The 13268-nt window shown below is 34.4% G+C and overlaps 1 protein-coding gene across 3 annotated transcripts in view; it reads right to left on the reverse strand.

Annotated features, from left to right (window-relative positions):
• Positions 1-13268, reverse strand: part of CPNE8 (copine 8) — a 91339-nt gene that overhangs the window by 48408 nt on the left and 29663 nt on the right. For 2 of the 3 annotated variants that reach the window (XR_008206288.1, XM_052681144.1), the window contains exons 5-6: positions 10616-10655; positions 9766-9842 (exon numbers count right to left, since the gene is read on the reverse strand). Coding sequence is in view for 2 of the 3 variants with exons in the window: in XM_052681144.1 (XP_052537104.1) it covers positions 9766-9842; positions 10616-10655 (117 nt within the window). In the remaining variant the exon portion in view is untranslated. Of the gene's footprint in view, positions 1-9765; positions 9843-10615; positions 10656-11296; positions 11411-13268 lie in introns of all 3 variants that reach the window. The other variant, XM_052681145.1, reaches the window with a different exon arrangement.

The raw sequence follows: 13268 nt of genomic DNA on the forward strand, positions 1-13268 counted from the left end.
CAAGTCACAAAACTGATAGCATGCCATGAAATTTCACTCCTCAGCGAAAAGGACTCACTTGGCTGAGTAAAAAAGTTGGTTAGATTAAGTGAATGGCATATTCCTTCTAATTTGCTTTATAGTTTGGTCTTACAGGAAATAACATAAAAAGTTTAAATGGAATGAAACGACAGTATCAGAAGTTCTGTTTTCTTTTCATTAATATTTCATTTAGAGATGGCTGCACAACTTATAAATTTACAAAAATGATCCTTTCACAGATTTGCCTTAAAGAAAATGCCTAAAATAAATTTAAAGCTACACACAAGCCTCATTTTTACAAAGATACTAAAACTGAAATGTTTATGAAGATACATAATAATTTCACCATAGTTTTAGATAGTTATACAATAAATCACAATTCATACATGCAGCAATTAAGTACGTGCTGTTGCAACATCAGAAAGTAAAAAACAAATCTTTAGCATAAAAAACAATACAGGAACAGAAAAGTCAAATAATCTGATAATATTTGTTTTGCAGGAAAAAGAAGTACATATATTCAAGTACAACTTTGCTGCCATATCCTAGCATCCATTAATGTGTCCATAAGCACATGCCTTGGTAATCACTACTGGATTTTTTTTTCCAAATTGAATGTTGTTGTTTATGCTAATTTTATTTCTAGTTTGTTACTCCTATCCTTCTTTCTTGAAATTAAATAATCATTTGAATAAAAGGAGACAACGAGGTAAAATCAGATTTTTAAATTGACTACATTCTTCAAGTTTTTTCAAAGACAACTAAAATGCACTCACACTCTTCTCTTGTGATAAAGTATCAACATATACATCCACTATTCTTATTTTTGCTTACTAGTTTCCTTAGCCCTTTTGAAATCATTTACAATGCTCTAAAGCCTTAAATAGTTCAGCAAGACTGTGGTACACAGCACTGCATTGCAGAAACAAATTCAATGACGAAAAGAGAACAATGCCATTTTAATTTCTAGGCAACACTACACCTTATCTGCAAGCTGTAGAAATGGGAGACGGAAGAGAGCAAGAGACAGACCTGAAAGAGACAGACAGGCACAGGAAGTGGAGGAGAGAGGAGGGGAAAGAGAGAGAATTGGGAGGAAATAAAAAAAGAGAAGTGGTGGGAGAAAGTTCTTACAAGCAGATCAAAGATTAGAAATTATGAATACAGAAGCAAAGATTGATGCAAAGCATATGTAAAGATTTTGAAAGCTCACTGAAAGTTCCTTTGTAGAATGTGATGCTTATGTCTACAAGGAATGTATCAGGGAATGCTGCTCCTATGCCATTGCAGCCATTAACCAGTAATCACAGAAATGTGTGATTCCTCACCTGGAACTAGCAGAGTCAGTGCAACAAGATAAGTCTGATTTAACATAAAATATAATAGAGAGGGAAGCTATTCAAGTTCTTGATTATATATTTTAACTGACAATTCAAATACATACAAATCATCACAGAATCATAGAGTGGTTTGGGTTGGAAGGGACCTTTGAGATCATCCAATTCCAACATTCTGCTACAGGCAGGGACACCTCCCTCTAGACCAGGAGCATCTGCAAACTCATTGGGCAACCTATTCCAGTATCTCATCAGCCTCACAGTAAAAAAAATTATTTCTAATATCTAGTCTAAATCTACCCCCTTCCAATTTAAACCCTGAGACACCTCCATTCAATGTTGCTTGATTTATAAAGTACAATTCAATTTAAGACCAAGCAGGAGAATTTTTTAAAAACAATAGGAAAAAGAATCTAGTCACTGCAAATATTGTACAGTATGATTTATAGTTCAATCCACTTCTTGTAATGATTTGGTTTGAAATCTGCCACCCTCCAATGGCTCAATGCCTTAAAACTAAGGGATATTGACTTGTAGTCTCAGACTTTCTAAAGATGAAAAAACTTGTGCTTTTTACTTAGGAAGAGTACCTCAAAAACTTCTGAAATTTAGTAGTAAGAGAAGAAATGACTTAGCAGCAGAAATGACTTAGTTATAACAGTGATACTGAACTTACATGGAAAAATGTTTCAAAGAACAAATGGCCATGAGTCACGCTTTGATGGATAAAGAAGAAAATAGAAATCTCAGAAGTATAAGTAAAAATCCAGAAGGTCCCAATACCACAATTCTGTAGGCTATGTTACTCAAATAGAAAGAACTGTTATCAGAATTAGCATTACCTGAAGCAAAACTCTTGCTACACAGACATGTAGTACGGGATAGACTCAAATCAGCATTAGGGATTTATTTGACAGGTGGTCCACACAGCGACTTACAAACAAAAGCAATGTGCAAATCTTCTGGTGTGGAAAGACCAATACATTTATCCCACTTCGAAAAAGTCATTGTGTCTCAATGTAGATCATGAGAAATAAAATTTTGACCATTTCCTGAAGAGCTGGAGAACTAAAGCAAACTGCTGATAAGCAACCTCTATTTCTGAGACACTGTAACTGCAGCACCAGAATAAGCATGAAAAGACACTCTGACTTAACGAACTGAAAGGAAGGATCTTGCTAGAGTCAGTGGAAAAGTCGGAGAAAGATGACAATTAATACTGAAATCTGAATATCTGAGAATAAACAGAGCCTTAAATTTGGCAAGCTGAAACTGCAGTGAGGCAGAAGATTAAATTTTTTAATGATCTGAAAAGTGCTCACCATCTTATTCCTGAATTGATAGAACCTAAACTCTCTGGCAGTCACTGCCACAGGTAAAAGTATAGGACACATATATAGGAAGTGCCTATTCCAGGGCTCAAATATATTTTTTCTATCAATTATGTTGACAGCAAGATGACAAGAGAAAGAACTTCCCCAAACAGGCCAGCTGGATCCAGTACAGCCTCATTAACAAGCAGTGGCACTCAGATGTGAATAACTAGTGTACAGTGCTTATTAAGCTTTGCAGTGGCTCTGCCTCATTGTTAAAGGGAATCCTGAAAGGAGTGCACATAGTAGGTCCTGGAAGGAACACTTCTCAAAATTATAAATGTAGTTAGTACATATCTTCTCTCTAGGAAGATAGAACATGCAAATATCAATTTGTGAAAAATTTCAAGGAAAGTGATGGTCACTTGAGAGAAAAATAAAGCTGCACCAATTCTGAAGTAGATAGATTTGCACCTCATTCTTTCATTTTCATACAAATTGAGCACACAAGGTCAGTCCAAGTAATTCTTACATAGGGCTTGATTTGAGAAAGCATTTAATGAATTGAGTAACTCAGAAGTTAAAGAGAGCAAAAATTATTGTTAAAATGACAAATTACCCATTTCACATGCCCTGTGTGACTAGATTTATTTCCCAGGAGAAACGAGCCAGAGGAAATGTTCACATTTGTACTTGTCCAGTTTGTAAAACAAAGTGCAGCAATAAAGAACTGTTTGTGAGCTCAAAGGCTCATAGGCAGTCACAGGCACAATAGATTAGAACACTGCCATACTGGAAACAAGAGTCCTCTGCTACTGACAGGCATTAATGGGCTTGGAGAAACAGAAACAGAACCAGAACGGGAGGTTGAGGAGATATCCTCATACCTTCCAATACCAAATACTATTAAATTCACTCCATGGCATAATTTACTGGAGCTCATAAAACCAACAAAACTGCAAGTCATGCCTGTGATGAAGCCAAAGAAGAAAAGTGCACATGTTTATCTTCGTTTTTGCTCTCACCACGAAGGACAGTACCATGACATGCATTTCAACCTGCTGGATAGATCACTGTAATAGTGACTCTCTCAACTTGAGATCTGTATTTTCATCTTGATGAGGTGGAGAACAAAGGTATTTTTTCCTGAAAAGGTACAGAAGGGAACTTTCCCCGGTGGTGAGTGGTCTGACTTAGCCTCCATGGTAGTCATGGGCTCTCAAATCTCATAAGGTTTTTGTAGATGTTCAAAGTGCAATCTTCAAATCCTTCTAACTTTCATTTTGGAAAAATGTCAGAGTTTACTTGAATGTCAGTGAATTCAGCCTCAAGCTGCTTAACTACAGAAAGTGGTACTTCAGTAGGGTAGCTGACTGAAACTATAACAACACTGTAGATTCTCTTCTTTGTATGCCTATTAGCAGAGAATGGAAGAGGCAGAATTTTAATTAGCTTCAGCAATTCTGTGAAGAAAAGAAGTTCTTTGATCTCAAGTGAAAGACTGAAAAGAATGATCAAAATATGTAAATGTGGGCTTGACTTTGTAAAGAGAACTGTAAATTCAAAGCAAAATGTATCCTTAGGAAGGAAAGACATGCAGTATTGTCAAAAGAATCACAGAATCATTTAGGTTAGAAAAGACCCGTAAGATCATCAGGTCCAAGAACACTGAGACATAAAACACAGCTGTACAAGCGAACAATCATGCAACGAAATGTAATGAACAAAATAAGACAACAAATGTCTCTTAGACACCAAGATAACCAGATTCCAGAAAGTCCAGAGCAAAAAATCAGTTTGCCACAGTTGTCTATGGCAGTGTCATAAACTCCAACAAAATGAAACGTGAACAATGAGAAGAGATGAAAAAAATCAACATTAACAAATGTCTATGCACACCATTCATACAAAAAGGAAGGTATATTTTGAAACTTTTCAAAAGGATAACTGGCTTGGGTCCGTTCACTGCCCAACATGCAACAGAGTAAACCTAAACAATACTTGTTTAGCTAAGTGAGAAAGTATTACATTGGTTCACATAAATAATGGTTTATGTGAAACAATTGGTTCCATGAGATAATGATAAGACAGGGAAGGATATCAGTGAAGATTCTGATAGCCAATTTCAAACTTGAAGTTTCATCTGTTAGTCACTTCAGACTTGATAAACCACTAAACAAATTGTTTTTCATCTACATGTTTAAAATGAAATTCAGGAGCTAACTCAGAAAAATGTTATAGTGTGCTGAAGAATATACCACATTTAAGACAGAATGAACTGCAAAGACCTTCAATAAATCAGAAAGATTTCTTTTAGTTAATATGGGTGTCTTCAAAGTCAGTCCCTGCCTCTGTCAAGTCATCACAGGCCTCTTTCCTCCCTCCCAAGTCACATCTACTGTAAATAGTTAATGGCATTCAGAATGCAGTACTGTGTAATTCATAACAAGTTAAACTAAATTATCATAGCTATTAGCATAAGTTTGAGAATATTTGTTCTAGTATTAGGAAACAAATTCAGCAAACTCCTTGTCTCAAACACAGGATAATGTTCAAGTGAACAGACAAGCAGACTGCACAACCACCCTGATACCCCATTTCTGATGGAGCAGAAGCTCCCCTTGGAAGGGTCTGGGAGTAGTCTAATATACCCCCTCTCATCTCTACTTCACATACTCATCATCAAAGCTATTTCTTGGACAGGTGTTCAAAAGTTTCACATCCAGGATGGATGAATCACAAGCCGTTGTTGTCTAATAACCAAAATGGCTGCTGAAGTTAAACACTTTATATAAGTTGCTTTTTCTGGATAGTTTTTCAAGTCACTTAGGGAAATAGTCAAGTGAACATACACTGTGTTGCTGTGTGCGTAGGTGTGTTTTTAAGTTTAAACAGTGCATTTGTAGGAGTTACCCGAAATCATACTGCAGACATTGAAACCTTCCACACCCTGAAGAGGTGATTTGAGGAGCTAAAGATTCTCATTACCTTGAAGTACTTTCCAGTGTGCACAATCCTATTGCTACAGATAAAGGAAATAATAACAAAATGCACAGTGACGTTAATAGAACTGTTTATGTATATGTAAATTAAACCCTGATTTAAAAATAAATTGTGTATAAATATTGCCATTGTCCTTGGGTGGGAGGGCATGGGGGACAGGAGAGGTTTCAGGGTAGAGGTTTACGAGGAACAAGTCATCAAGTCATAAAAATCAAGTCTGTAAATACAGTTATTGGCTGATTAAACTATGCATATTTGGAGCCCTTTAAATTCAGCAGAAATACATTTGTGAACTCAATTTCCAAGCACTAAAGAAAATGTGAATTGTTTTGTTAAAGGATGTTACAGCACTAATGATAACAATGCTCATGGATTTTAGCAAGAGAATTAACAAGCCTACACTTATTAAAAATCAATTTGAATCACCTGCAGTTGGATGTAAATTAGGGAAGCTAAACCAAAGTCTTATTTTGAGAAAATACTATGTGAAAATGTTTTGCAAATACTTTTCAAGGTTTTAATTGTCACTCAGTTTCTAAGAGTCAACTGTACAGTGAGAGTTGCTGAACAGCTGATATCTGCCTTTGTAAAAAAAAAATCCCAAATGATTGGAAGTAAGACCTTTACAGAAAAAAATGAATCAAGGCTAATGGACTGGAAGAGCATACCTCTCTAGGAGTGCCTACCTACAATGCAGTGCTAGCCAGTCTCTCACATTTGTGATTCAAAAAGGTCTCCTTCCAGTATGCACAATTTTCAGAAAAACTGAGGGACTCAAAATTTTATTTAAAATGTTTCCAAAATGTAATTATACAAAGCTTGCTTTTTGTTAACAAAATATTTTAGTTTTTATAAAGTTTTTTTAATATTATATGGACACTTAGATTAACTTAAAAAAAAAACATGATGTAAATTCTTTTGTTACTTATCATTTTAAATGGCTGTTCTCAACTGTTTCATCCAGAAATGGTTCTAGAGACAACCAGAAATTATTTTTTGGCACAACAATATGAAACCCCAGGTTTATTTCCAAGCTTACACCTGTGCTGGAGTTATAAAAACCTGAGAATTTAATTGGATGCAGGTATGGAGAAGGTTTGGGGCATGACACACTTCAATACTTCAAAATTATTTAAAGAGAGAATCGTGGCTATCATACGCAGTTCTCGAAGCTGGCCACTGTTTTTATGAAGCTGAAATATTTAGGACCACCTGCACACCAGATCAACCACTTGATACAAATTTTAGATACAAATTATATTTGATACAAATAGACATTATATTTGATATAAATTATAGAAATGTTAATTTTTCTTAATATTTTATTAGTGACATTAAGTTCTTCACATTAGCAAAATCTAGGGAAAAAGGCTGCAACTGATGTGAGCTGTACTTGATGACGATTCTAACTCTTGTTATTTGAATACAAAGTCAGAATAAGTTGCCATTTGTGGTGCTTTTACCGAAGTTTGATGCAGACAAATATTCTTCTATTACTGACAGATGTCCGCATAGTCGCTACATGGAAGACACAATATCTACAATGTACAAATGCAGTCTTCCCTAAGGAATCACACAGAAACAACTCAATCCACACAATGTTTTTCATTATTGTTATTTATATATAAGGTTTCCTAAGCCTGCTTTACAAGGAAGCATGCATTGAGAAAATTATTCATACTGAATCCAGTAGAATGTGATAAGAACATTACAGCACAGTAAACAAATCCATGATCATTCACAGCAGTGCAGCTACTGTTTAAAAAAAAAAAAACAAAAAACAAAAAACAAAAACAAAAAACAAAAAACAAAAAACAGAACAAAATGAACAAATATACTAAATTAAAAAAATATTAATCACATAAAATGTCCAATGATATCATTAAATATGTGCTTTTAGTGTGTGACATACCTGAAGTTGTAGATTATATTAGGAAAAAAAACCCTGTTATTTTCAATTACTATAGCAATTTTTTAAGGAATAAATAATGCAGTTATTTCTCAAATGTTTTGCACCTTAAATATCTGTATATCCACATGAATAGTGATTGCAAACTACTCAAAATAAAATACTCTCAGCTACAGAAGAAATCCATAGATCATATAAAGTTTTTGATAAATTTAGTTGGGCAAATAGCAAATACTTGTCTTGTTTGGAAATTGTATACTGTGATTAATAAAACTAAAAGTAGGAAAGTCTGGCTTTGAAACACAGCATTTTCTTCCTTGATGCTTGATCAAAAGGCAGTACAGATTTATGATGTGCTAATCTGCAGGCTAGGTCATCTTTTAGTTGGGTTATGAGGATATTATGATATGGTATCTCAGTGCTTTGGTAGTTTTATGTCTTATATTGCTCTGATAACAGTGTTCCATGCTATCAAAAGGATTCTGATGAGATTCATTAAGCACAAATGATTCTGTAAATGTTGAGTGATAGCCACCATTAAATCCATGCTTAAATCAATGAAATAAGGTGCTATACTTGTATTATAGGAGTAATTACGATTCTATGATTCTATGAAAAGGTAAGTTTTATTACCTGGATTATAAATGGGTACACCTAAAGAATGGTTCTTTGAAGATTTATGCAACATGACAGTTTCATATCCATGGATAGGACAGGAGCTTAGTAAAAGGATAACATTTTCTTCTGAAGGAAATGTAGCTTGTGTGCTTGTTTGAACCTCATTCTCTATCAATTTTAACTATTCTTTGTTTTTGTTTTTTGTCTTGCTGAAGTAAAAGTGTAACTTTCTTTGTTACTGGTTACTACCCAGTTGTCCAAACTTGCAATCTATTAAATCAAAAGATTATTTAGTTAACAATGACAAAGCAATTTAGTAGATTTAGGTGATATAATCCAAATATTTGTATCAAGTACAGAAGAAGCAAATATTTTAGAAGAAATAAAAAGGCAAATTTCAATGCAACCACTCAGATACCAAGCCTCTTTGACTGGAGACAACACGCTTTTGAGAATTTGAGATGAAAGTTATTTCTTGACTGAGGAAGTAAGTACTCATGTATTCATATCTTAAGTCCACAGATGCTTTGAGATATGGATTCATTTGGACTAATGCCTTTATTTAAACTGGATAAATAAAATGGCTGGATTTGTTAAGGACTCAACACTCGGGGAACTTCAGAGATGAAATTCTTCACAGCTGTTATTTCAACTGGCACTGAACTCTAGTTCTAGCTATTTATATAAAATAAAGATGACTGTGAAAACTTACAGGTATCTTAGAGACATTTTATAAACATATTGGTAACATTCCTCAGAAAATAAACATTAGCAACATTATCACTGTATATGTTACTAGTAGTTGACATCATTTTTAAAAAAATTAAGACAGAAGCAGAACGTAAAATTAAAGGAACATTAGGGTTACCAGTCATTTCACATTTTTAAACAAAGGTGATTTATAGAATTATACAATCACAGAATCATTAGAGTTGGAAGGGACTTCTGAAGGCCACCTAATCTAGCTACCCTGCAATGAACAAGAACATCCAGAGGTAGATCAGTTGTCCAGGGCCTTATCCAGCCTCACCTTGAAAGTCTCCTGGGATGGGGCATCTACCACATCCCGAGGCTACCTGTTCCAGTGCCTCACCAACCTCACTGTAAAAGATTTTTTCCTTATATTTAACCTAAATCTTAACCTCTTTAAGCTTGAGCTTTTTACCATAAAGAATTGTAACTTCAACATTTTAAAAATTATAATATAAAAAATGAGGATACCTAGAGAATAAGTGTTCATGTTAAAACAATGGGAAATGTGTTTCCTTAAGAAGCAGAAATCAATTATTTAATCTTATCAATGATAGGAACTAAACCAAAACTTTTTCTATGTCAACCATCATTCCTAAGCATAGATTGACAATAATAAACTCTTTACAACGCCAAAAAAGGAAAATATTTTCAAGATCATTATACTCAAACTATCTCTCATGCACAATATAACTTATTTGACAAAAAATTCTGCGTTAGTCAGTGAGAACTCACAGTTAAAAAAAACAAAACTCTAACTCTCACTTCATGAAGCAGTATGTATTCAAACAACACTGAAGAATGACATACTTACGCAATTGGTTTTTCCAGTCTGCTCCCCTGTGATCCAACTATTTCGCCAAGCGTACAGAACATTTGTCCCAAAAAATCCTGAAAAGCAGTAACAAGAGAACTCAGAAACTGTGATTTCTACAGGGAAAAACAAAAGGTTTTCCATCAATTTAGGCGTTTCTTTAGAGTAAAACACGTTCTACTGAATATAGTTTCTAAATAGTAATTGTGCAATTATACTGTTCTTACATTGCCTTTGTCATCAACAAAAATGAAACAGAGATGGAAAAAATTAAACTTTCCTCTTCAAAGAAGGTTTTAAGAATCTTAAGAACCTTCAAAGACATTATAAAGCTTTCCTCACTAAACTGGAGCATTTTAATAGATTGCTCTTCTATGAAGGACTGTACAAAGAGTCCACCAATTTCTTGAAAGTTAATTATGTTGGAAGGAGCTCAAGCCTGCACAGGATCTTTGTGAGAATTCTGGATTGACAATCCAGGATTTCTTTAATGCAGACATTATTTTTTATTTTTACAATTTTACTGTATCAAGTAAATTTCATATTCCATCTCCTTGTCACATAAGTAGCAGCTTAAAAGGAATGGATTTTCAAAGTGTTGAAATGGATATTGAAAAAAAAATTATGCTGCTGTTCAACTCCTGAAAAGGTATACATGTGTGTTTAAATGTGCCCTTTATAGTAATATATCCCATTAAAGTTATACTCATGAGCATTATTCTTGTTATTAACAACAGTACAAGCTCTGTAATTCTCTCTAAGCATCTGGTATTAATTACATTCAAAAGTAAATAAAGAAAACTAAAGCATTTCAGCAGAAGATATTGTAATAACCAGGAAAAAAACTTACATGCTTTGACAGATTAGGGCTCTTGGAGTCAACATCATAGCTTTAAAAACAAAAAAGAAAGTTATATTCAACTTGCTAGATGACAGATCTGAGGACAATGTGAAAAAATGAAAATCAAACAATTCCTTCAGCTATTTCAGTGTGAAATTTGCACAAAAAGATACATGAATGGAAGTCTCACCAGTAAGAAAAGCAAACCAAATCATCACAGATTACAAGACTACTGTTCACTAGCTATCTAAAATAAAATGGTTTTCAGAGTACAGGTTAATAAGAGAAATTATTCTAATACTCCTGTTCGAACAACGGAAGCTAGAAAAAAAATCAGAACAAAATTTCAAAGTTAATCTTTTTAACAGAAATCAAACTACATTGTGAATTACTTTCTTAGTCAAATGAATTGGAAAGCTACCTAACTAAATAAAAATAACTGACAATAAATCAAATTGCTTTTAGCAAGCGTTTGACTTGTTCTTTTCAGCTTTTTATTATAATCTTCTTCCTCCAGCTAGAAAATGTCACTGTCTTCTTTTCATTATCATGTCAGATTTTTTTTTTAAATTACACAGTGAATTCAAGAAAAATTTTAAAATATTTAATACAGTAAGTGCTTTTGGGAATACCACTCTTTATACTAGCAGTCTTCCCTCATTGTCAGATAATCCCCAGTAATATTTTTACCATTTGACTCAGTAATAGAATTGAAAGAGTACTCTCAGTCCTCTCTGCATGTTTCGATTCCCACACTGTGGTACACCAGCCATTTGGGCTGCCATAACTGCCTGTTGGGATGCACTGTGGAGCAGATCAGAAATTAGGAGGATGGGAAGCTGGATGTGGTGCAGTACAGCCATTTTTACAAACGTATTTGTAAAAAGAAGAAAAACAATAGAAAGAACGACTACAGGAATCACTAACTGTTGGTTTCTGAAAAATAGTAACTGCACATTGTCTGGTGAAAGTGAGCAGAAACAAACCAAACCAAAAAAAAAACCAACAAACAATCCCAAAACCAACTGATAGCTTGACCTCAGGGCTAGCTATGCTACTGGAACCAAAAAAAAAACTTCACTGGCAAAACTAGTAACAAACCATCAAATAGCAATGCAAAGAAGTCTGAGGCATCGGTCCTATATGATGTACACAGGGGCTCATGCTCATTTATCAGTACCCTCATAAGAACAGGAATCAGAGATATGCCTCCCTTTTTTTTTTTTGCTGTCAGAAACTGAAATCTATCAGGCCTTTCTCTCTTTGAAAATAACGTTCTGGTCAACTGTAGTACACAATTTTACTGAGGAATTTAAAAAATAAGCCTTCCAAAGATGCTTCTTTCTTGACCTATATTGAAGTTCTAATCCATCAACAGCTATGAGACACATTTTTAACTACAGTAATTCATTTCCAGTCAGTTATAGGACTTTGAAGTGTAATCACAGGCTGGCTATACAATAAGGCAAGAATTAAAAAACATTACTTGGCTTTGAGATCAGACTTGTGCCTGTCAACAGTAGAAAGCAGGCAGGCCTTTCTTTTAAGTGCAGAATATGATGTTTGCAGCTTTTTGTAAATAAAAAATCAGAAGTCCACTTCTGAGTACACGAACAATCAAATAGGAGATTAACTTTGCCCTGTAAGCTCCAACTACTTCTCAGACTGCACCTATCTAGAAGTTCTTCACAGACTTCTCTTTCTTTGCTTCGATTGAGTCAAACATTCTTATCCTTAGTTAATTTCTTTTGCTCTTCTATTGCACTTTCTCCTCCCGTAACGCACATGCAGCCTACAAGGAACAACGGATAGCCAAATCAGGACTCCTATACCACCCTAACTTATTTCTCTCTTATTTCCAAAATGCTTCATCTGATCCTGGAAAGGAAACTTCTATTTCACAGTGACTAACACATACTAAAAGAAAACTTAAGCAGCAGGCAACAGTTAACTCAGCAGATTTAATTATACTGCATCCCAATTCTAGAAGAAAAAAAAAAAAGGGAAAAAAAACCTCAACACCAGGTTTTCACAGTGAAGATGGAAACAACTGCATCTAGCCACCTAGAAGCATCCTGCAATCTATCTTGGCATTCATTTAACTCCTTCAACAGTTGAAGTCTAGATGGAAACAGCTGCTACCTGTGCATTGGATACAGTAGTACTTGTAGAAACAAGTCTAAAAAGACTAAAAAGCTAAAGACTGAAAGCTAAAAACAATTAGACATGATTATTTTATTTGCTTGTTTCTATGACATAGGAGATACTGCTATTCGAGAGCATTTCAATATGCTCTGCTAGCAACTTAAAACAAAATCAGTACAAAAGAAAAAACACATGTAAGTTTATTAATACTACTAACATACACGTCTAGCACCATATATATTTTCCATTACTACAGGAAAAATCCACACTAATGCTCTATTTACTTTATGCCTTGATGAATACACAGATTGATTTGCATTCCAGAACTCCAAAAAATAAAAATCAAGAGATTGTAAAATTTGCTTTGAAGCAACTGCTTAGATACAAAGACAGCAGATGAAGGCTAAAGAGTATAATATTTAAAAATGGCTTTACAACAGACTTCCTGGGAGATTTTAGGAAAATAAAGAAGTGCTTATTCCTCTGCTTTGCTGTCTACAAGACAGAAATGTTCTAA

Source organism: Tympanuchus pallidicinctus, unplaced genomic scaffold, assembly GCF_026119805.1.
Source record: "Tympanuchus pallidicinctus isolate F22 unplaced genomic scaffold, pur_lepc_1.0 scaffold19, whole genome shotgun sequence".
NCBI classification, from domain to species: Eukaryota; Metazoa; Chordata; class Aves; order Galliformes; family Phasianidae; genus Tympanuchus; species Tympanuchus pallidicinctus.